Genomic DNA, 24,964 nt, shown 5'->3' with positions numbered 1-24,964 from the left:
CTGCAAGGACGGCCGATGACAGATGTGTCGGGAGCGCACATCGCTGGTCGTTGGCGGCATACACACTGGCCAATATACTGAATGATAACTATATCGTTATCGTTCAGTACACACCATTAGACACATGCGCACTTACATTGGTCGTTTGCGTGATACATCACCACTGTGTTCACCATTGAATCAGGCCCAAATCCTCTGTGATGTTACAAAGAGACAAAGTGAAATGAACTATTTATTTAACAGGCCTGGCAGAGGACAGAGTTTTACCCAACATCATAAGGTCTCATCTCTCTTTTGAAAAGAGCAAAAAAAAACACTAATTAAAAATTGTTTTTATAATGTCATAGCCACTCCTGCTTTCAACAGAATACTATTGCAAATTAATTTAAAAGTACTGTAAATAATAACTTTAGTCACTAGATTGCAGTAAAACTATATCTAAGCATACAAGTAAAAATGACTAAATTAGAAATGATGGATCATGACTTGGATAAGCCATGTATAAATAATGGAATAATGCAACATTGAAAATACTACATGTATGATTGCTTGCCCCTGCCACCTCTCCATGCTTAATGGCATCAAGCTGATTTGTGTATATATCCAGTATGTAAATTTGCATAAAATAATTACGTTGGCGTACGCCTAACTCAGAATACTGCTGTGTAAATCTTTTGACGGGTAGGAAATGGGTGCGGAATACAACATTTCAGATCAAAACAATAAATAATGACAAAGTTGGAGTTGGAGTTTTTTTCCCACTTCCTGTTTTTAAACTGACAAAGGGGCTTATTTATCACCAAGTACATTTTAATGCGGATTTGAGGTGATAATTACTCTCTAACTCGCAATACGAAATTGGGGCACCATGAAAGAGCTTCCGAGAAAGCCCTGTCTCACTGAATCGGTAGAAGCAAAGTGATGACTACCATTATCATTTTGCTTCTGGGTTCAGACCAAGTGAGCATGCTGCTCAGCTTGTAAACACATGTATCAGTAAGAGAGATGGAGAGAAATCTGCAGGGTTCCACTCGGAAAAATAAATATAAGGCACACACAGAGGATTAATTTGGAAAGTTAGTGACAGGTAGTCAGCGTTTGGGGAAGGTAACGAGGGTGGTTAGAAAAACACAGGTGTGTCATGAGCATTTAAACACTATATTCTGGGCGTGCATAAAAAAGCCCTCACAGAGCCTCCCCTGTCATAGTCCTGAAATTTGATATTAAAATGATTAGAATAACACAAAAAAGATATTTATAACTTATAAAAATCTTTATTGTTTATTGTAATAATTTTTATAGTGAACAACCAGCTTTACGGAGCTTCCTGGGACTGCAGGGTGACGAGACATGAGGCACCAACAGCTCAGCCTTGCTTCTGTATAGTCAGGCACTGCTTGCAGAGCTGGGGGCGGTGTCACACCATGAGCAGTAAGCTACACAGAAAGAGCTAATCAAGGCATGTCACTGGATTTTTAGCATTATATTTTCAACATCTAAACCCTGCCTCCAGTGGCATCACAAGGGTGCGGGGGGTGCGGGCCGCACCCGGGTGTCACCCGCCGAGGGTGCAGACTCCCCCTCAGTGACAGGAGCCAGGTACTGCACTGTAGTATTAAGTGCAGCACTCGGCTCCTGACATTGTGAGGGAGCCGGCACTGCAACCACAAGGCAGTCAGCAGCTCCCCTCCTGCACACCCGACTTCCCCCACTGGTAAAAAGAACGGGTCGGGACCACGGGGGTTCGGGCTGTGAGGCCACACCCCCTTCCTGTGAGGCCACACCCTCTTTTCAGCATTGTGCGGCTAGACCGTGTGCACAGCGTCCCTCTCCGCCCAGGGTGACACCGCGGGGAGGGACGCCACTGCCTGCCTCGTCTTTGTATAAAATTTTCTATTTAAAAATAAATTCAATCTTAGAAGTATAACTCCTGTGGGTGCATGCAAGTAGACCTAATTCTCTGGAGTGTTCTGTTTTGTTTGTTATTAGGTGACACCATATGGAAAGTCCATTACTTTTCTCCAAAGTTCCGTCCAGGAACAGGCGCATGTTATGGTTCAAAGCTGTGTCCATGTTCTGGTGATAACATCATCTACCACGTCCCACCATTACTTTTTAATCTCTCCAATGATCCTTCAGAGAACAATCCTCTTCCCAGTGACTTGGCACTATATAATGAAGTACTGCAGACCATAGAGCAGGCTGTAGCACACCACAATTCAACACTGCATCCTGTACCTCAACAGTTGCATGGCCTAAACAATATGTGGGATCCTAGGCTACAACCATGCTGTGGAACCTTTCCGCTCTGTTGGTGCAATAAAGACAGGATCAATTAATCTCTTACAAATAAAAATATATTTAATGTAACAATGACTTAAAAATAACAAATAATGCAATCTGTAGGTGTTTTTTGCATTGCATAGATCTTTAAGGACTACTAAAAAAATAAATACAGTATATAATTAATGTAACAATGACTTACAAATGACAAATAATGCAATCTGTAGATGTTTTTTGTATTATACAGATCTTTCAGTACTACCAAAAAAATAAATATATATTTTTTTTGTTGTGTACTGTTTGTTCATTTATTTTGTTTTGGCCCAGGAGTTACACAATTGATATTTAAACACAACAAATAAAAATTGAATTTTTTATTTCACAAGTAATAAGAAAATAGTGAGTGAAGAAATGATACTGATACATATCAATTGAAGAATTTTAAAGACATTAGTGAAAAATAGAAGGTTAGACGAGAAAGGAAGGGTTATGAGGAGCACACGTAACTTATATATACAAGTGAATCTTTATACTCTAGCCAGAAACAGCAGGTGTATACAAATATCCAACAATGTGATGACTTCTATCTCCACGTATAAACTGATTCTCCAGACCTGATAGGAGAGGGATTAGCAGATTTTCAGTACTCTGAGATAATAGCCTTAGCAGCATTTTTTATGTTTTTATAATGAGATTTTGTATTTTGAGATTAGCAAATGCATATAAGCCAAAACCATAAATGAGAAGGAACTTTATCTTCGATAATGCTTTTCTAAATATTAAGGTTTGCCAATATGCTGTAATCTTCAGACATTCCCATCAACTGTGAGAGGTGGTACTCGCTGGGACACCTCACAACCAACAAGTACCAGGATAACCTGTGAACATTAGGACAACTGTAACACCTGGTTAGAAATTTGTAGTGCATCTCTATAACGGACATCCTTTTGAAACTAAGCAAAATAAAAATATGTTGGCTCTAGGTGGCGCACAAGTACATTAAACAATATATATTTTTTTATTATTATTAATACTTCACTTTTATTGAACTCATTTAAAAGATGTACCTAGGAACATTCACCAGTAATGAGGAGAGAATATGAAATTAAAAATATATAAAGTTAATTTGTGCAGTAAGTAGGAAATGTGGAATAAAACCAAAGAAGTTCCAGCTGTGTATTACTTATAATCATCTTGTGTTATGTAATTTATTATTACATATTGAGTGCTATCTGTTTGTGAAATTTTTCCAAACCTATTATAGAGGAAAACCTCTCAAAAAGGTTCAACAGAGTTACTATGTGGTTTAGGATACCCTATTGATGGTATGGGTGGCATGAATTAGAATGTTTTAATATTAGACAAAGTGAAATAACAAGCACTAATTGATTCCCTAATTGAAAGCAGGGTTTATAGGACCAAATATTTATATGTGTGGTTCTACACAGATTAGATCGCCCATAATTAATATATTGGCATGTATATTCATAAGGCAAATCAGCGTGTTAACATGAACTGTTTATATGCACACAGGTCCTTATCCCCCGATCTATCTTATATTAGGCTTCAAATAAAAAGCATATTTAACATATTAATCTTGAGAATATCTAACCTAAAACAATAGGTGTATACAGTATATAGTATATCATATGACTAGCTTCAAATAGAAAGTATATTCAGCATACTGATGTAGGAGATAGCAATAGGTATATATAATCTAATTTATGGATGTAGGGCTTATTGTAATTCCTCATCCTTGATAATAAATATAATATTAGGCCATATATGAGAGCTCACATACACATTTATTTCATATATATTAGGTATTATTCATTAAAATATAATCCACGATAGGGAAACGCTATATGTTAATTGTTATATTTTATTATTTAAAATTTTTACCCATAAAAAGGAAAGTCTAATTAGTCTAATAAAATATAGATATCCTTTCTAAGACCTACAACCACGTATGCTAATATGTAATATTGTAATATATCAAGGAAAGTCTGGGAATTGCCTCTCTTTTCCATCTGTAAAGGACATTGCATTTCACTTGTGGCATCTTAAGACCCCAGAAAAAATCCCTGACTAGGCAGTTAGGAATGGAAAATAATTTAAAGGGGATCTGAATAAGGAACATTTGAGGAAATAATAAAGGAATTTTGGTAAAATATTCATCTTGATAATGTTGACTCAAGAGATCTGTAGATCTCTCCATCCTGTTAATTTGTGCGTGATTTTACTAGGCAATGGTACTAACATTGGCTTCATAAAGCTCCTTAGTATACTATGTAATATGGACACCAATTATGTAAATTGTTATGGATGCCATGAGAAAGATAACACTTCGGTCCGGATATTACTGAATTAGAAGTACCCAAATTTGAGCAGCATGGATTGGCAAGCCAATGCATGGCAAGGTCTGGTCGATTGTGGTAAAAAGGACTCCCCCAATGGGTCACTGACAACACTAGAACTTTGCATAACCCCACCCATAAGCGGATAAATTACTATAAAATATCAAAAGGTTTAATTGACAGAACGTTTTTATGGCATCTCATCCATGTGTGCATGTGGACATTAAACCAGCAAAACAGGGAAATCATATACCAGAAAAGGTAAAAATTGGAATATTTTATTTGTCACTCCTTAGTGATGGATTTCAGAAGTCTCCGATGCTGGCGAGTATGCCATGAAACATCCTGGAATATCTGAAATCAATACCAGTCATCTAGACGTCTTGCCTTTTACAGAATTTCCACCTATAATAATACAACCAACATATCACATCTAGTGAGATATCTTTTGAGCACTGTAAGTACATAAGGTCCTGTATGCTCTGTCAAACAATATTTGTGTATCAGGATTATTCTCTAAGATTTCATTAAAGATATGTCAGGCCAGCCATGAAACCTGATTGAGTAATTTCCTAGAATTATTCTAATCCACACATTAATCTGTTACCCTCTTTTATCTAAATTATCTAGCTTGGTTTAGTACAACTACATTTCTAGAACCTGAGGCTTGTCCAGTCCTGAAATTTGGTAATCATGTTCTATGAAGCCTCCCTAGCATATTCCAGGCTAGAGATGTGACCAGGAACATGGATAAAGTCCCCTTGTTGTCTAATGTTTAATGTGTCGGATGGGTGGGGACAACTCGAGAACCTTTTCTCTACAGTTAGCGGTCACTGATTGGCTGCCGGCTCCTAACAATTCACACGTGTGCTGTGCAGTTAGGAGCCAGTTAGCAGTGTATGTGGTCACATGCATACATCGCTAATGTAAGTGTATGGTCTGGGTGCCGGGTTTGATTTTTTATTCTGCCAAGACCTGGGGGATACTACGGAGACTGGCGCCAGGATGGAGGTGAGTATTGGATCTTTTTTCACAGGTACTCCCATTGGATTTCTACTTGGAGAAGGGGGAAGATCGTCGGGCAGCAACAAGTATGTGTGAGTGGGGTAGGTAGGTGTATGTAATAAAGTTATACTTTCTGTGGTGTGTGTGTGTTGTGGTTTTTTAACTTTTTTTTTTCATAAATAAATTAATAAATAGTGGGTTGCAATAGAGTAAGTTCTATAAAAGATATATATATATATATATTAAAAGGAGAAAGGGGGAAGATCGTCGGGCAGCAACAAGTATGTGTGAGTGGGGTAGGTAGGTGTATGTAATAAAGTTATACTTTCTATGGTGTGTGTGTGTTGTGGTTTTTTAATTATTTTTTTTTTCATAAATAAATTAATAAATAGTGGGTTGCAATAGAGTAAGTTCTATAAAAGATATATATATATATATATATATATATATATATATATATATATGTATATATTAAAAGGAGAAATAAAAAAAAATATTCTCCCTATTTCTACAGGTGTCTGAATTAAGCTACCGCCAGTGTGTGTTCATTTTTTTTCCTGTAAAAGCAGTCATTGGAGGGGGGCCCCAGTCCCCTATATACACCCCTGGCTGCTTGTCTTTCTCCCGATGCTCATTGGATTTCTCCCTGTGCTCATTGGCTTTTCTCCTGTGCTGCTTGTCTTTCTCCCTGTGCTCATTGGCTTTCTCCCTATGCTGCTTGTCTTTCTCCCTGTGCTGCTTGTCTTTCTCCCTGTGCTCATTGGATTTCTCCCTGTGCTCACTGGCTCTCTCCCTGTGCTGTTTGGCTTTCTCCCTGTGCTGCTGGTCTTTCTCCCTGTGCTCATTGGCTTTCTCCCTGTGCTGCTGGTCTTTCTCCCTGTGCTCATTGGCTTTCGCCCTGTGCTCATTGGCTTTCTCATTATACTGCTTGTCTTTCTCCCTGTGCTCATGGTCTTTCTCCCTGTGCTCATGGTCTTTCTCCCTGTGCTCATGGTCTTTCTCCCTGTGCTCATTGGCGTTCTCTCTATGCTGGTTGTCTTTCTCCCTATGCTCATTGTCTTTCTCCCTGTGCTGATTGGATCTCGCCCTGTGCTCATGGTCTTTCTCCCTATGCTGCTTGGCTTTCTCCCTGTGCTCATTGGCTTTCTCCCCCTCTGCTTGGCTTTCTCCCTGTGCTGCTTCTCTTTCTCCCTGTGCTCATTGGCTTTCTCCCTGTGCTCATTGGCTTTCTCCCTATGCTGGTTGTCTTTTTCCCTATGCTCATTGTCTTTCTCCTTATGCTCATTGGCTTGTCTTTCTCCCTGTGCTGCTTGTCTTTCTCCCTGTGCTCATTGTCTTTCTCCCTGTGCTCATTGTCTTTCTCCCTGTGCTCATTGGCTTGTCTTTCTCCCTGTGCTGCTTGTCTTTCTCTTTGTGCTCATTGTCTTTCTCCCTGTGCTCATTGTCTTTCTCCCTGTGCTCATTGTCTTTCTCTTTGTGCTCATTGGCTTTCTCCCTGTGCTCATTGTCTTTCTCCCTATGCTGTTTGGCTTTCTCTCTGTGCTCATTGTCTTTCTCTTTGTGCTCATTGTCTTTCTCCCTATGCTGTTTGGCTTTCTCCCTGTGCTCATGGTCTTTCTCCCTATGCTGCTTGGCTTTCTCCCTGTGCTCATTGGCTTTCTCCCCCTCTGCTTGGCTTTCTCCCTGTGCTGCTTCTCTTTCTCCCTGTGCTCATTGGCTTTCTCCCTGTGCTCATTGGCTTTCTCCCTATGCTGGTTGTCTTTTTCCCTATGCTCATTGGCTTTCTCCCTGTGCTCATTGGCTTTCTCCCTATGCTCACTGTCTTTCTCCCTGTGCTGCTTGTCTTTCTCTTTGTGCTCATTGTCTTTCTCCCTGTGCTCATTGTCTTTCTCCCTATGCTGTTTGGCTTTCTCCCTGTGCTCATTGTCTTTCTCTTTGTGCTCATTGTCTTTCTCTTTGTGCTCATTGTCTTTCTCCCTATGCTGTTTGGCTTTCTCCCTGTGCTCATGGTTTTTCTCCTTTTGCTCGTTGGCTTTCTTCCTATGCTGCTTGTTTTTCTCCCTGTGCTGGTTGCAGGGGCGTATCTTCCTATTGGCCTAGATGGCCCTCGCAAGGGGTGCCGGTGCTGTCATTAGCAAATTATCCCTAGTGTCACTCTCCTCTGCTCTTACCAGTGTCCTGCATTGACTGCTAGTGAATTATAAGGTGGAGTTGTTAAAAAGCATAATGCAGAATAGACGGGCCTATTTGAATATATGTAAACTACTTTACCTATAATGCTTTTTGTTTGTTTTTGTCGCAAAGTTTCAATCTTTTTCTGTGGTTTTTTTTTATAAATAAATTAATAAATAGTGGGTTGCAATAGAGTAAGTTCTATAAAAGATATATATATATATATATATATATATATATATATTAGGGGTGTGCACCGGCCACTTTTCGTGTTTTGGTTTTGGATCTGGATCTTTCTTCGTGTTTTGGATCTGGATTGGTTTTGCCAAAACCACCCTTCCGTGTTTTGGGTTCTGGGTTTTGTGTTTTGGATCTGTATTTTTTTGAAAAAAAGCATAAAAACAGCTAAAATCACAGAATTTGTTGGTTTCTCTGCTCCTATGCTATTATTAACCTCAATAACCTTAATTTCCACTCATTTCCAGTCTATTCTGAACACCTCACACCTCACAATAGTGTTTTTATGTCCAAAAGGTTGCACCGAGGTAGCTGGATGACTATGCTAAGCGACACGAGTGGGCGGCACAAACACGTGACCCATCTAGGAGTGATACTGCAGTGGCAGACAGGATGGCAGTTAGAAAAACTAGGCCCCAAACTGTACATAATGCAAAGAAAAAAAAGAAGTGCAAGATGGAATTGTCCTTGGGCCCTCCCACCCACCCTTATGTTGTATAAACAGGACATGCACACTTTAACAAATCAATCATTTCAGCGCCAGGGTCTGCCACACAACTGTGGCTGAAATGATTGGTTCGTTTGGGCCCCCACAAAACAAGCTGGCAATTAATGTGTCCCTGCACAAACTGGCTCTACGGAGGCAAGATGTCATCCTCATCCTCCTCATCCACCGATTCCTCACCCTCTTCAGTGTGTACATCCTCATCCTCACAAAGTATTAACTCGTCCCCACTTGAATCCACCACCACAGGTCCCTCTGTACCTTCTGGAGGCTGGTCTCCCTGGAAGAGCTGATAATTCATTTTGATGAACATCATCTTCTCCACATTCTGTGGAAGCAACCTCCTACGCCTTTCGCTGACAAGGTTCCCGGCTGCACTAAACACTCTTTCGGAGTACACACTGGAGGGGGGGCAACTCAGGTAAAATAGAGCCAGCTTGTACAGGGGCCTCCAAATTGCCTCTTTTTCCTGCCAGTACAGGTATGGACTGTCTGACATGCCTACTTGGATGCTGTCACCGATGTAATCCTCCACCATTCTGTCAATGGTGACAGTATCATATGCAGTGACAGTAGACATGTCAGAAATTGTTGCCAGGTCCTTCAGTCCGGACCAGATGTCCAAACTTGGTCCTGCCTGCCCTGCATCACCGCCAGCGGGTTGCTTAGGATACCTAAGTTTTTTCCTGGCAGCCCCAGTTGCGGGAGAAAATGAAGAAGGAGCCGTTGACATGTCACGTTCCGCTTCAGCTGACAGTGTGTTCACCAGCAGGTCTTTGCACCTCTGCAGGCTTGTGTCGGCCGGAAAGAGAGACACCACATAGGCTTTAAACCTAGGATCAAGCACGGTGGCCAAAATGTAGTGGTCTGATTTCAACAGATTGACCACCCTGGAGAACCTTGCACAACACGGAAATCATTCTCCACTGCGCTTGAGTCAGGTGCATACCCCCTCCTTTGCCTATGTCATAGGTGGATGTATAGGCTTGTATGGCCTTTTGCTGCTCCTCCATCCTTTGAAACATATAGAGGGTTGAGTTCCACCGCGTCACAACCTCTTGCTTCAGGTGATGGCGGGGCAGGTTCAAGAGTGTTTGCTGGCGCTCCAGTCTTCGGAACGCAGTCGCTGAATGGTGAAAGTGGCCAGAAATTTTTCGGGCCACCCAAAGCGTCTCCTGCACGCCCCTGTCGCTTTTCAGAAAATTCTGCACCACCAAGTTTATTGTGTGGGCAAATTCCAGCACGTCCCATGTTTTGCTCAGATGTAATGCCCGCACAATATTGGTGGCGTTGTCAGATATCACAAATCCCCAGGAGAGTCTAAGTGGGGTAAGCCACTGGGCGATGATTTCCCTCAGTTTCTCTAAGAGGTTGTCGGCGGTGTGCCTCTTACTGAAACCGGTGATACACAGCGTAGCCTGCCTTGTAACGAGCTGGCGTTTCTGAGATGCTGCTACTGGTGACGCTGCTGCTGTTGCTGCATAAGGTGATACATCTACCCAGTGGGCTGTCACAGTCATATAGTCCTTAGTCTGCCCTGTTCCACTTGTCCACATGTCCGTGGTTAAGTGGACATTGTGTACAACGGCATTTTTCAGGACACTGAGGACACTTTTTCTGACGTTTCTGTTCAGTCTCGGTATCGCCTGCCTAGTGAAGTGGAATCTAGACGGGATTTGGAACCGGGGACACACTACCTCCATCAATTGTCTAAATCCCACTGCACTAATGGCGGATACCGGACGCACGTCTAACACCAACATAGCAGTCAAGGCCTCAGTTATACGTTTTGCTTCAGGATGACTGCTGTCGTACTTCATCCTCCTCGCTAAGGACTGTTGGAGGGTCAATTGTTTAGTAAAAGTAGTGGTGTTCCTACTTCCTCTGTGGGATGATGAACGACTCCCAGCAGCAGCAACAGCAGCAGCGGCAGCAGTAGGCGTAGCAATGCAGGATCCTCCAGAGGAATCCCGGATAGGAGAGTCAGTCATGCCAGTGACATGGCCTGCAGGACTACTTCCGATCCTGACTAAGGAGGAAATTGACGAGGAGGGAGTTGACGGTGTGGTTTGCAGGCGCTTGGATACAACAGGACAACGGGATTTAGGTGTCCCTGGACTGCTTACGGTCTTAGCCAAAGTTTCTGAACTTGACAGTAACTTTTTATGAACGCGCTGCAGGTGCCGTATAAGGGAGGATGTTCCTAGGTGGTTGACGTCCCTACCCCTACTTATTTCACCTTTACATATGGTACATATGGCAAGACAGTTGTTGTCCGGATTTGGATAGAAATATTGCCAGACCAAAGAGGTGGAATGTTTGGTCTTCTGCCCAGGCATGACCGTGATGGGCTTTTTCATCCCACGGACAACAACTGTCTCCCCCGGAGCCTGATTTAAACAAACCACATCACCATCAGAATCCTCCTCGCCAACTTACTCCTCAGCGCCAGCTACACCAGTATCCTCATCCTGTTGTACTTCAACAGTGACATCTTCAATTTGCATATCAGCAAGTGGACTGTGGGTGCTCCTTTCAGCACTTGCAGGGGGCGTGCAAATGGTGGAAAGAGCCACCTCTTCCCGTCCAGTGCTGGGAAGGTCAGGCATCGCAACCACCACCACACTTGGACTCTCCTTGGGGATTTGTGATATCTTCTTAGAAAGCACAGTTCTTCGCTGTGCTTTTGCCAGCTTAACTCTTTTGATTTTTTTAGTGGGAGGAGGGCTTCCATCGTCATGTGAAGCTGAACCACTAGTCATGAACATACTAGGGATCGACCTTAGCCGTTCCTTGCCACTCCGTGTCGTAAATGGCATATTGGCAAGTTTACGTTTCTCTTCAGCTGATTTAAATGTCTTTTTTCAAGGTCATTTTCCTGAACTTTGCCATTTGGGATTGTATGTGCCCTCTACTATGACATTGGGCATCGGCCTTGGCAGACGACGTTGATGGCATGTTATCGTCTATGTCATGACTAGTGGCAGCAGCTTCAGCACTAGGAGGAAGTGGTTCTTGATCTTTCTCTATTTTATTTTTATCGGAGAAAGTTTGGTCCTCCATTTATGTTATATCGATTTGATATATACATGCGGCTAAACACAGAAAATATTTTTTTTTTTGGTTTGGACTGGAGTGTACTTTCGGGGGTTACAGCACCCTTAACGGTCAAGCCAGCCGGCCCTTTACTTATGACACAGGCGCACGCTTGGCACTACTTTGTTGATGCACGTGCGGCTACTGCGCACACAATTCACAAACACAGAAATTAATTTTTTTTTGGTTTGGACTGGAGTGTACTTTCGGGGGTTACAGCACCCTTTAACGGTCAAGCCAGCCGGCCCTTTACTTATGACACAGGCGCACGCTTGGCACTACTTTGTTGATGCACGTGCGGCTACTGCGCACACAATTCACAAACACAGAAAATATATTATTTTTTTAGCACTTGGGGGGAGCACCCCTGATGGACAGAGCACCCCCTGGACAACACTACAGCACCCCTTTAGGACTGGGACACTGCACAGGACTTTGGAGTGGACACAGCCCCTATGGAGAACTGACTGCACAACACAGTCCAGCCAGCCCCTATGGACTTTGAAGTAGTGGACACAGCCCCTATTAACAACAGCAGCACAGCACAACACAGCCAGCCCCTATGGACTTTGAAGTAGTGGACAACAGCAGCACTACACTACACTACACTACACAGCCCTAACTCCCACCCTCCCTCTTCACTGTCCACAGCCGAGTGAGAAAATGGCGCCGACGCGGGTACCTTATATAGGAACCAAAACCCGCGAGACTCGGAAGGCGGGATGATGACGTTTTGCCTCGATTTCAGATCCGAGTCAGGCGGGAAAAGTCGAGCCTGACTCGGATCGGACTCGGATCGGGGGGGCTCGGGGGGGTTCGGATTTCAGAAATCCGAACCCGCTCACCCCTAATATATATATATATATATATATATATTAAAAGGAGAAATAAAAAAAAATATTCTCCCTATTTCTACAGGCGTCTGAATTAAACTGCCACCAGTGTGTGTTAGTTTTTTTTTACAGTAAAAGCAGTCATTGGAGGGGGTGCTCAGGCCCCTAGATATACCCGTTTAGCATTTATTGAAAATGACTATTCTATTAAAAATGCCAAATGTCCCCTATTTATCACACACATAAAATAAAGGGGATAGTATTGCTATAAGCTCCAATGATCCAGAATCACAATTATCCTGCATAGCAACGGGCTGATTTTCCCTAAATAATATTTTAGAATGTTGTCAAGTACAGTATGTTCAATGGATAAAGTTAATTTGTGTATTAAAACCATGATCTGTTAATATGTAAAAGTTTTTAGTGCACCGCCAGCAGCGTCCCTCACAAGAAAATGCTTGCAGCCTTAGCCTCAGCTGAACTTAAGCTCAAGCCTGTAACTCGTTACACCAACTGCAAAAACGAAAGTAAACATGATCTTTCGTCAGCTGCTCCTAATATATGTAACCAATGAAATGCTTGGAAAGTGAGATCCAGGAAGAAGCAAAAGACTGAGAAGCTATGCAAGTCTACCAGGTATATACAGTGTATATAGCTCAATATCCATAGTAGTAACAGCATATGTTATTAGCATGGCAGCTGTATGATGGGTTTTTTGTCTTCTTTAGATTGAAACAGGTTAGTTATCAAGAATTCAGTAGTTACTTACTGTGTATTTTTCCCACAAGTTTCATATATATGTTCAAAAGTCTTATTGACCTATAGAAACTAAAGTAGTAGCAACATGTGTTTCTGTTATGTAAAGCATATAAAGCAATGCAGACATCATTTTGGGAACATATACTGTTTGCAACTTCTCATTGCATATCCAAGCACATAGAGAACCATTCACTTGTCTGAGGGGAGTAGTCCCTGGTTCTAGAAATATGCTGCTGAAAATGTTCTTGGTTGTTTTGGTACTGTACAGACAGAATTTCAGTATCTTTCTTAATACTAAAGTAGTGGTTCCCAAACTGTGCACCGTGCCTCCCTGGGGTGCCCTGTAACACTTACAGGGGTGCCACAGGTTGGTGGGCCAGCACTAAATCAAATTTTTTATGGTCAATGTAATATAAATATGTGGACAAACAGAAGTGCAAACCTGTCCACCTCCACATAACTGAACCTGAGGATGACCGGTAAGCACAATTTACTACTTTACTACATTTTTTTTCTGAATTTCTCAATAACAAATTTTTGGCTCAGGGGTGCCGTGAAGACAATACTTATACTCTAGGGTGCCGCAATTCAAAAAACTTTAGTACATGGGGACAGATCGTAGACCTCATTGACAATAATGAGGACTGCGATCTGAAGTGCTAATTAGCGCTTTGCTTGAGATTTCTGTGAAATTGTGCCTATTAGTACATAGGCACAAAACATAAAATTAGGGTTGGGTATGAAATCCCAGCTGTCAGGATACCGCTGGCTAGAATACCGACAGTGACATCCCAACAGCCAGAATTCCGACACCCACAGAGAACAGCAGTGAGTACTTTTCTATCCCCTACTCTAACCCTAGTGCCTAACCCTCCCCCTAATGCCTAGCCCCGCTACGTAACCCTAACCTCCCTCCAACACCCCAATACCTTTGGGATACTGGTGCCGGGATCCCGACCTGTTGGGATTTCGGCGCCGGTATTCAGACATACGCCGGAATGCCGACTACATCCCATAAAAATTATGTAGAAACTCCAGTTTCTGCATAATTTTATGTAAAAATCATCTTGATACATAGGCCCCTTAGTCTCGATTACATCAGAGCCAATAATTAGTCTATTTGTAAGACAAATTACGTAAAAATAAAAAGTGTGATTTTTCAGTGATAAAAGAAAACTTTCTAATTGTTGAATATTTATCGCCATTATGATGCATATGACACAAATCTACTTGTATTTCAGAATAAAGAATGAGACTAATTACAAAGCAGGGGTAAGTACATCTAATGTTTTCTTTTTTGGGGTCCATAGGGTTGGAGTGATCCAGGCACCAAACAGTTACAAACTTTCAGCCCCCAGGATGCACTAGGTCCTCCTCCATATATACCCCGTCCCTGGCTACAGGCATTTTGTTTTTTGGTTGGTGCGCAGGAGTGCACCTTACTGAACAGAGAGACTGCTTCAGCAGTCGAAAACAAGTGTGTTTTTTTTGTATGAGTAAGCAGAACTAGGCCTCCGGATAAACACCCGTGCTGCAGCTCTGTCTACCCCCGCTGATTGTTTTGATACTGAACAGACAAGGGAACTGTTGATTTCGGCGGGTGTCAGTAGCATGTACACTGAGCCCAGGTCTGCAGCCGGAAACTTTGGGGATGCAGGTAAGCTGGCTCCCTGTGGCCGCTGATGGTGGGGAACCACGTGGCAGTCCGTACCTCCGGCAGTGGAGACCTGCTGGGGGACGCTGTAGTAAGGAGCCAAGTGAACTGCCTTCCCCACTAGACCACCGGGACATGAGGGATCCTGACAGCCGGTGGTGATGATGGCGGCAGCCATGATATGTCAGTGTGCCCGGTTGATCCATGCAGCAGAGGGGAGGTACGCTCTCAACTGTGGCCCCTCCCCGACCCAGACTCTGGTCCAGAGGTGAGATTTCCCGTGTCTGAGTTGCCCCACCCAGCCTCCCTGTATATGAGTCGGCCAGAGACCACTCTCGGGTGCTCTTGGTCGCTGCAATCTCAGGAGGTTTAGTCAGTCTCCCTGTATACCTCTCCTTAGGTGGCCAGGTTATACAGAGCTCCATATCCTACTTAGCCATGTGTGCTGTTTGTAGTTGACTAAGAGCTTATTGCATATACAGTATTTATTTTACATATTCTTTGCCATGCATGTGACTGGTGAAATCTGCTGTGTGTTATATTTTATTCCTTAATGACTGTCAGTTATAGCTATCACTGCTGTTTCTCCTCATAAGCCCTCTGCTACAGGTGTGTGGGTTATTGTGGGTGTGAAACTATGTCACATTGTGTATTACTTTGCATAACATTAGAGATAATGTTATGTCTAAAGAAACTGAAAAGCAGGTGGCTGAAGCCCCTGCGCTGGTGTCATGCATGGCCTGTAAAGTGGGGTTATCCCCTCAGGATTTCATGCAGAATGGATTATGTGGTCGCTGTTATAAGGAGTCACCACATCAGTGAAATATACCAGCTCCTGGGCAGGAACCCCCTTAGGCTTCCTGTTCCCAGATCATGACACAGGCTGTAGACCGGTTATCTGCTCCTAGGATGGCCCCTACTATGGGGCCCTCAGCAGCTACAACCTACTATGTTTACTCATCCGTCCTGGATGGATGTTTATGTCCACTCAGGTCAGAGTGTGACTTCTTCCCCTGCTGCATTTCAGCAAGCACTGCAAGCAGCTAGGCCGGGGCATCCTAAAACCAGAAGGAGGTCAGCTTCTTCCTATCACTCCGTCCAGCCTGTAAATTCTGGTGCATTTTCTGATGAGTGTGAAGTTATACAGGGCTCCTCGCAAGAGTCTCTCTCAGGAGAGCAGGACCATTTTCCAACAGCGGATGTGCCCTCCTTGATAAGGGTGGTCAAAGCTGTGCTAAACATAGATAATGAGGAGCCAGAACTAAGAAAGGCTCCAGTGTTCAAATGCCAGAAAGTTGTGAAAGCTGAATTTAACAAATCTGAGCACCTCTCTGAACTTATGGGGGAAGCATGGAGTTCTCCAGATAGACGATTCCATGTTACAAAGAAGGTTACAGCCTTATACCCCCTCCCACCAGATGAGTGCGCTAAATGGGAAGTTCCACCAACAGTAGATGCGCATGTGGCACATCTGGTCAGGAGCATCACATTGCCCATACCATCTGCATCCTCCCTTAGGGATTCCACAGATAGGAGACTTGAAGCCTGTCTCTAGGCGATCTTTTCTCTGTCAGGAGCTGTTACCCGCCCGGCCATGGCTATGGCCTGGGTTTCTAAGGCCATTGAGGAATGGATAAAAACATTGGAAAATACACTTCCAGAGGCTTCCAGAGAACAGCTGACAATTATCTCCTATATTAATTAGGCTGCCTTCTATCTAGGAGAGGCAGCATGGGATGCCGGTATTCTGTCCTCTAAGGCTTCAGCTGCCTCAGTTGAAGCTTGCAGAGCCCTATGGTTAAGGGACTGAAAAGCAGATGCAGGGTCCAAGAAGGCCCTGGAATCCCTTCTGTTTACGGGAGGCATTCTGTTTGGCACAAAATTGGATAAGATTATAGCTACGGTAGCAGCCTCCAAGGCGGCTAGTCTGCCTTCAACATCTATTCCTAGACCTAAGCAGCCATCCTTTTGAGCCTTTCAGCCACAAGGAAAAGCAAGGGGTCAGTCTTCCTCTAGAACTAGTTCTTGTAAGAGACCGCAATCTAAGAAACCTTGGCCAAACAGATGTCCGGCTTCAAGGTCAGACGATAAACCCACAGCATGATGGGGTGAGCCTCCCCCTGGGGTATCCCAGGGTAGGAGGCCAACTTCTTCAGTTTTCAGACACCTGGCATCTCACGACAACAGTCGTCTGGGTTCGAGAGGTGGTCTCTCGGGTATGCCCTTACTTTCTGGAGAAGTCCCCTGCAGAGATTCTTCTGCACAACTCCTTCAGAGGAGTCTGCAAAGGCCTTGGCCCTCCAGCAGGCCATTCATTCCCTGCTGGAGTCAGAAGTAATATTCTGGGTTCCAGTGAATCAACTAGGAAAGGGTTATTATTCCAACCTAGTTTTGATCCAAAAATCCAATTCTTCTCAACAGCCTATTCTGAATCTAAAAAGTCTCAACACATTTATCTGGTTGCCCAGGTTAAGTATGGAAACCCTTAAGTCAATTGTGTTGGCAATGGAACCAGGGTATTTTATGGTGTCATTGAACATTCAAGATGCATATCTGCATGTGCCAATTACACCGTCCCACCAATGGTGTTTGCGGTTTTGCAGAAACATTTCCAATTTCAGGTGTTGCCTTTTGGTTTGTCAACAGCCCCTCGGGTGTTTACCTAGATAATGGCAGTGATGACAGCCTGCCGCAGGCACCAGGGAGTCAGAATACTGCCATACCTGGATGATCTAATATTGGCACAATCCCCACAGTTGTTGCAGCATAATCTCAGACTGACAATTGCCTGTCTACACAGACACGGCTGGACCATAAATTGGAAGAAGTCATCGCTTCTTCCAGTACAACAGATGGTGCATTTAGGTGCACGCTTAGATTCTCTGGCGCTGAGGATATACAGTATCTGCCAGAAGACAAGATTGTGGCACTTCAGTTGCAGATTTGCAGGTTTCTCCACAACCAGTCAGTGTCTGTTCACTCAGCGATTTAGGTTCTGGGATCCATGGTGTCCACCTTCGATTTGGTGGAACATGCTCAGTTTCACTGCAACAGCTAATCCTCTCCCGTTGGAATGGGGAATAGCACTCAATAAAGTCACAGATGATCCGTATTTCTCCAGAGCTGCGGCTTTCCCTCTCGTGGTTTTTGCAGACATTTCGTCTGAACAGGGGTCACCCATTCTTGGCTCCAGATTGGGTGCTCCTCACTACCGATGCCAGCATCCGCGGATGGAGAGCAGTGACAGGTCGGCACACATTTCAGGGAAGATGGACGACCAGGGAAAGTCTCCTGTCCATAAACATCCTGGAACTACGTGCAGTGGGCCTGATTCAGAGATGAATGCAACTGCAAATTGCACGCAGATCGAGCGATAGTTTGCTATTTTGCATCCATCCCACTGCATGTGGGCAAAGGTAGCGTGCGATCGCCCTGTGTTCACACAGACCACGGAGGCCCATTGCAGATTGATTGACAGGACGTAACCATTTGGGGGTGTTGACAGGGGGTGGTTAGCGAAACGCAGGTGTGTCTGGCCGTTTGAACGCCGTTACGTGGGCGTGCATAAATTAACCACTACAATTGCATACGCAGCTCTGCGTGGCAGAAGAGCTCCCTGGCCTGCGACAGGTCAGACCTGCCACAAGGGTAAAATGGCCACCGATGAACTAAGATGGTACTGATGTTTATGTAGATATGCGTAGTTGCACGCAGGTGAAAAGGCAGTAGTGGGCGTCTTTATGCTCGGGATCTTTGCTAATATTTGCATATTTTTGCAACTGCGTTGCATACGGAAACCCAATTGCGGTCGCATTAGCGTCCATCTCTGAATCAGGCCCAGTGTTCAGAGCACTCGTTCAGGCACAAGATGTACTGAAGGGCCGGCCTGTACAAGTACAGTCTGACAATGCCACCGCAGTAGCCTACCTCAACCATCAGGGAGGCATGCGAAGTCAGGCTGCCATGGCGGAAGTATCAAACATTCTGGTCTGGGCAGAATGTCATCTTCCAGCAATCTCGGCAGTGTTCATACCAGGAGTCTTAAATTGAGAAAAGGACTTCCTAAGTCGGCAGGAAATACACGCCGGAGAGTGGGCTCTTCATCCACAAGATTTCAGAGCTTTGTGGACAGATGGGGACTACCAGAGGTTGACCTCATGGCCTCAGGCCACAACCATCCAGCAGCCAAATTTGTGGATGCTCTAGCAGTGAATTGGAACTTCAAGCTAGCATACCCATTTCCTCCATTTTCCCTTCTCCCAAGGGTCATCAAGAAATTCAAGCAGGAGGGCAGAGCAGTAATACTGAAAGCGCCTGCTTGGCCCAGACGTCATTGGTTCACCGACCTTCAGAGTCTCTCCATAGACACTTAGGGACTCTTCCTCTAAGGTTGGACCTGTTAACACAGGGTCCCTGCCTGTATCTGGACCTACCCTGTCTGTCTTTGATGGCATGGCTCTTGAAACTTTCATCTTAAGAGCCAAGGGTTTTTCCAGTTCTGTAATTCAGATGATGTTTAAGGTGCGGAAACCTTCCTCTGCCTGCATTTATTACAGAGTTTGGCAGTCTTATTTTCAGTGGGGTAAACATAGAATATATGATCCTGGATTGTTTAGGATCTCTCGAGTGCTTGCTTTTTTTCAGGCTGAATAGGGTCTCCGCCTGGCCACACTGAGGGTTCAGGCATCTGCACTCTCAGTTTTGTTTCAGCAAAGGATCACCCCCTGCCTGATGTTAGGACTTTTTTCAGGGTGTTCTGAGGGTTCAACCGCCCTTTGTCCCTCCGGTAGCTCCATGAGATTTGTCTCTGGTTCTCAGGGCTCTACAGGCTCCCCCGTTCAAACCCCTGAAATCAGTAGAACTTAGGGTGGTTGACATGTTTTTTTCTTCTGGCTATCTCCTCTGCCCGTAGGGTCTCTGATTTGGCAGCTCTTTCTTGTTGCTCTCCCTTTTTGGTCTTTCATCAGGATAGAGCTGTTCTTCGTACCAGGCCAGTTTACCTTCCTAAGGTTGTATCTCGCTTTCATGTAAATGAAGAAATTGTGGTTCCAGTCTTCTGGCCTTTCAAGGGGTGATGCTTCTCTGGATGTTGTATGCGCCCTATGTATATACGTGGATCGCACTGACTCCATAAGAAAATTGGTTTCTTTTTATGTTGTATGGCTGTCAAAAGCAAGGCTGGCCAGCTAACAAACAAACTCTGGCTAGGTGGCTTCGTATGACCATTTCTCAAGCGTACACACAAGGTGATCTATCTGTTCCAAACACAGTGACAGCACAGTCTACTCGATCCGTGAGACCATCGAGGGCATTTCGTCGTGGTGCCTCTGCTCAACAATTGTGCAAGGCAGGCACGTGGTCTTCCATCCACATTTTTCTCAAATTTTATGCATTTCATACATTTGTCTCTTAGGATGCTTCCTTTGGGCGTCAGATTCTCCTTTCTACTAAACATGAGCATCCCCACCCTTAAGGGAACTGCTTTAGGACATCCCCAAGGTAACTTCTGTGGACCTTATGGACCCCGAAGAAGAAATAAAGAGTTATGGTATAACATACCTTTGTTAACTCTTTTTCTTCAAGTCCATAAGGTCCACAGGACCCCCATCCTAATGCACCTGGTGTTATTTGGTAATCTTTTCTTTTGTATTTCTATGATTTCCTCTTCCTAGAGAGAGTTTCTGAGGTACAATTGTCCTTCCTTCTAATCTTTTCCTTCTCCTGCTTTGGGCTTGGTAACAAACTAAGGCCCTCATTCAGAGCCACTCGCTAGCGGCAGTATGCTCGTTCCGAGCGATGTTCGCACATCTGCGCATGCGTACGCTTTTTAGTACGCATGCGCGAACCAGTCAGTGCGGCTGAAAATTGTTTGGACGCTATATAGCGAGTGCCTGCTATTTTGAGTGACAGAATGAGGCGTATGTGGGTGGTAACAGGGGAAGGTGCTTGAAAACGGGGAGTGGAATTCGAACGCAGGCGTGCTTAAAGGTCAAAACGGGCGTTTTAAGGGAGTGCATAATTAATACAGCAGCGTCATTGACCACGTCAGTTGTTTTTTTTTAACTCAGAACTGCTCGCAAAATAGCGGTTGAAAAAACCAACCACAAGAATAGCGAGCAGTTCATACACTGTACGATGTACTCGATTAATCTAATAAATAGCGGACATGACGTATGGTGCGAGCGGCCAGGGGGCGTTTTTATCAAATAAACGAGCGTATGTTTTGCTCGCTCGTTCAGACTTAGAGGCGTGAACAGACCGCAATTAGCGAACGGATCATTTGAATAGCCACCCCTTGTTTTTGAACGAACGACCGCAAATAGCGAACGGCTCTGAATGAGGGCCTAAATGCCTGTAGTCAGGGGTGGGGTATATATGGAGGAGGACCCAGTGCATCCTGGGAGCGGAAAGCTTGTAACTGTTTGGTGCCTGGATCACTCCAACCACATACCCCAAGGTAACTTCTGTGGACCCTATGGACCTCAAAGAAAAAGAGTTAACAAAGGTATGTTATACCATAACTCTTAATATTTCACTATAGGATTGCTATATAAAAAGCATACAGTATATTGTATTTTAAGGTAATGTACTTAAAAGTAACACACTTGCATACACATGGAAAAGAACATCAGATTTATTTTTATTTCTATCATACTGTGAAGTTGTCACTTACACAGATAAGTGAGAGAAGTGTTATTGCACACTTTTCCACCTTCTACACATTTTTCCACTGTTTAAACATTTTAGGAAAGTGTGAAGAGCTACAACATCAAAGCTAATGTTCAGTTTTTGCTATATGGGTCAGAATACTATGGTTTTTTGAGAGTTGATGATACAGTGGTGGAAGATATAACGCGACAACAAATGATAGTTTTATATGGCCTGTAAAGATTATGGGTATATCAGGGCCTATTGCAAGTTATGTTCTTTTGAGCTTCTGTTATAATTCTGCCCACACATATAAATAGGAGTTTAAATCCACTCCGAAAACCAGAGGGGGGCTTATGTAGTTTCATTAGTATGTACATCAATTATGGTATCATGTGAGCAGGAAAAGCAATTACCTGCACAGGATATGGGTGAAAAAAACCCTTTTAATTCATGTCTGCATATAGATAACTTTGATGCTGGGTAAATAGTACATGAAAGCCATCTCTGGGCACCAAAACAGCAGGGGTATTCAAACAATAGTCTGACCAAAAGGTGTATACAAACTTCAAACAGGAACGAAGACCAAAATCATATGTTATCTGCTTTGATGTAAAATTAATATTTCTACCATAGCTAAGAGCTTCAGAAATCATAGAAATATACCTGACGTTTACGTGCTGGTTAGATTTATTTGGGGGCACCTAGGAATTATGGTTTGGGAGAAATTAGGTATCTAATCAATTACACATCAAGAGCTGTCTTGTTTCCAATTATTTTATAGCTTAAACAATAGATATTAATGTAAACATCATATTTCAAGTGGCTACTACAAAGGGGAAACTATGTATAGTAATTTGTACTTGAATAAAAAGGTACTTGGGTGGTCCTGGCATGGACTCTGGGTTATTAACTGACCAGCCAGCTATCAAGGGCTTAGTCATGACATCACTATGGGGGGTGGAAAAGTTGATAAAAGATATGGAAGCATTTAGTTCTATGTCAGACTTTGGGGGTTCAATTCTAAGTTGAAGCCTGGACCTGCATTGACTGCTGTTCCCCCGGCTGAGAATAAGACAAGTGTAATTTTGTGTATGTTTTTATTTTGAAATTGCAGAACACGTTTGCCATTGTAACTTTTATAATTTATATAATTTTTGTATTTAGGCATTTTACTTCTTTTTGTAAAGAAAGTCTTCCTTTATTAGTCCATATATGCTCCAGAACTCAGTCTTTGCAAAAGCTATTAGATCGCTAAGGTTATGCTATATTGCTTGAAACAGAGGGAGATCAGCTAACTGAGTGCTAGTTAGGGTCGCAGATACTGCGCAATTGTTATAGAGTGTTTGGGGACCTGTGATCCCTTTTATTTCCACAGGTGATGGCAACCAAGAGAGGTGTGTGGTATAACGGGCAGAGTTATAGAATATTAATTGTGAGCATTATATTAGGCTCTTCCCTCACTACACAAGTACTTGGGAATCTGCACGGATGCAGTCCTGATGCTAGTGTAGTGTAGTACCAATCAGGGTGATATGGTTATTGTCTCTGACCTAGTCCAAGTCATACAGGGATGCCTATAGGGGTCCCTGACATGGCCCTATACGAGATCAAGTTATGTGCACAAGCCACGGAAATTGGTCTACGCATTCACAGGAATACTAATAACAAATATTTGTTTGCTGTATTTCTTTTTTCTTTCTTCTTTTTTTCACTTATTATAATTAATGCCATGTAACTTTGTCATCTACCAACCTTCAGTGTGTGTAGATCATTCATATTCATTTGTGTCAACCATGCAGGATTTTGTTGGTATGCATTCCTGTAATAGGTTATTCCTTGAAATAATAACCATTACAATATAAAAATTCACATGATAAACAGCATGAATTTAGCACAAGTGATAATTGTTTGCAACTTTAATTTTTTTTTTTTTTTCAGGATTGTTCTAATTATCTTAACTTTAGTTAGTGACACATTATCAGCAATTTCTATGCCCAACTTTGTGATCATGTTGGCTGATGATCTTGGTATTGGAGATATTGGTTGCTATGGTAATGACACAATAAGGTAACTAGTTATCTATTTAAATTTATTTTGCCTATCCTCTGTCTTCTTTTATTCCTCCTTTTATCTATTCAACTAATCTCCACATTTCTCCTACTGTGCTTAGCTGCAAATACCCCGCTGCTTTCCACTTTACTTTCTACCTCCTTTTTTTGTGCTACAGCTATTTCCCTTACTACATTACTTTCTTGCATTTTTTTTCTCTTTTATGCTCCTGCTATGCTATGTTAAACCAGTCTCCTCCCTCATAGGCCACTGCTAATAACTATTGCCATTTCCTTATGCTGGCCTCTTGCCATTTGTCCTCAATTAGAAAGGGTCCTACTCCTACACAAGGGGGATGCATGCCAAGTGGCAAGATGCTATCCACTGTCTTGAGTTGTTCACTGATGCAATCCATTCCACCACAGACACCAATAACCCTACACACATCTAAATCTGATTTTAGGTCAAGGTGCACCTTATTATTTTTTTATTGCTATACTTTTTTACATGGCACCACTAACTGTCTGTAGTATCATATGGGGAATCGATTACATTGTATATTGCATTGGATGTGTTTTCAAAGTAGAAAAACAGAACCATACAAAGCTATAAATGAAATGGTGTCACCCGCCAGGTCATCTCATTATTCTATCACTCCATGACCCTGTGCCCTGGCATGGACAGACAGAAAGGATCATTGTATACCCCATGAGTGGGAGCAGACTGGGGACATGGATAGTGCTAGGAGGGAACATATAGATTGTAAGCTTGCAAGCAGGGCCCTCTTACCTTAATGTCTGTCTGTCTGTTATTACCCTGTTTTGTTCTATCAATGTTTCCAATTGTAAAGCGCAACGGAATATGCTGCGCTATATAAGAAATTGTTAATAAATAAATAAGAGGGAGAAGGACCCTGCTTGTGAAAGATTAGAGTACAGGGGGTACCCTGTTGGCTTATATTAGACCTTTGTATAGCACTACACACTTAAGTCCTTACTTTCTTCAATCAAGTGATACCGTACTGAAGGACATAAATGTTGGTCATTAGTAGAAATTATAAGTCCATTTTAATTCTAATCCAAATGAGAAAGGCGGTACATTGACTTTGCACTTCTTGCATATGTGTTATCGTATATTGTAATGCCTTGGGACAAACATGAAGTTTTCTTAATGCTGTTGAATCTTTAAGCTTTAATATTGAGTTTTGTTTGTGTTTGTAAAATGCACCCATTTTTATGTTACCCAATTAGTCTACTTTTTTGTTTGAGCCATCCATGCTGAGCTTTAGTTGGCTGCAACCATTATGGTCATTATCACCTCCGTATTAGATACAGTAAGCTGCACTTGCTCGTAGTTTACATAA

The 24,964-nt window shown here is 43.0% G+C and overlaps 2 protein-coding genes across 2 annotated transcripts in view; both read left to right on the top strand.

Annotated features, from left to right (window-relative positions):
- LOC148539268 (arylsulfatase D-like) overlaps positions 1–2,486 on the top strand; it is a 70,027-nt gene extending 67,541 nt beyond the window's left edge. Inside the window, exon 9 of the mRNA XM_088451529.1 lies at positions 1,990–2,486. Within this exon, the coding sequence (XP_088307655.1) occupies positions 1,990–2,339 (350 nt within the window). The 3' untranslated portion in view covers positions 2,340–2,486. The remainder of the gene's footprint in view (positions 1–1,989) is intronic.
- A 10,556-nt stretch (positions 2,487–13,042) lies between these two features.
- Positions 13,043–24,964, top strand: part of LOC148539267 (arylsulfatase D-like) — a 67,223-nt gene continuing 55,301 nt past the window's right edge. The window contains exons 1-3 of the mRNA XM_088451528.1: positions 13,043–13,124; positions 14,489–14,519; positions 23,491–23,619. Coding sequence (XP_088307654.1) covers positions 14,497–14,519; positions 23,491–23,619 — 152 coding nt within the window. The 5' untranslated portion in view covers positions 13,043–13,124; positions 14,489–14,496. The remainder of the gene's footprint in view (positions 13,125–14,488; positions 14,520–23,490; positions 23,620–24,964) is intronic.

Source organism: Taudactylus pleione, unplaced genomic scaffold, assembly GCF_031769625.1.
Source record: "Taudactylus pleione unplaced genomic scaffold, aTauple2 ptg000026l, whole genome shotgun sequence".
NCBI classification, from domain to species: Eukaryota; Metazoa; Chordata; class Amphibia; order Anura; family Myobatrachidae; genus Taudactylus; species Taudactylus pleione.
This window is presented reverse-complemented; position numbering and strand designations above follow the sequence as displayed.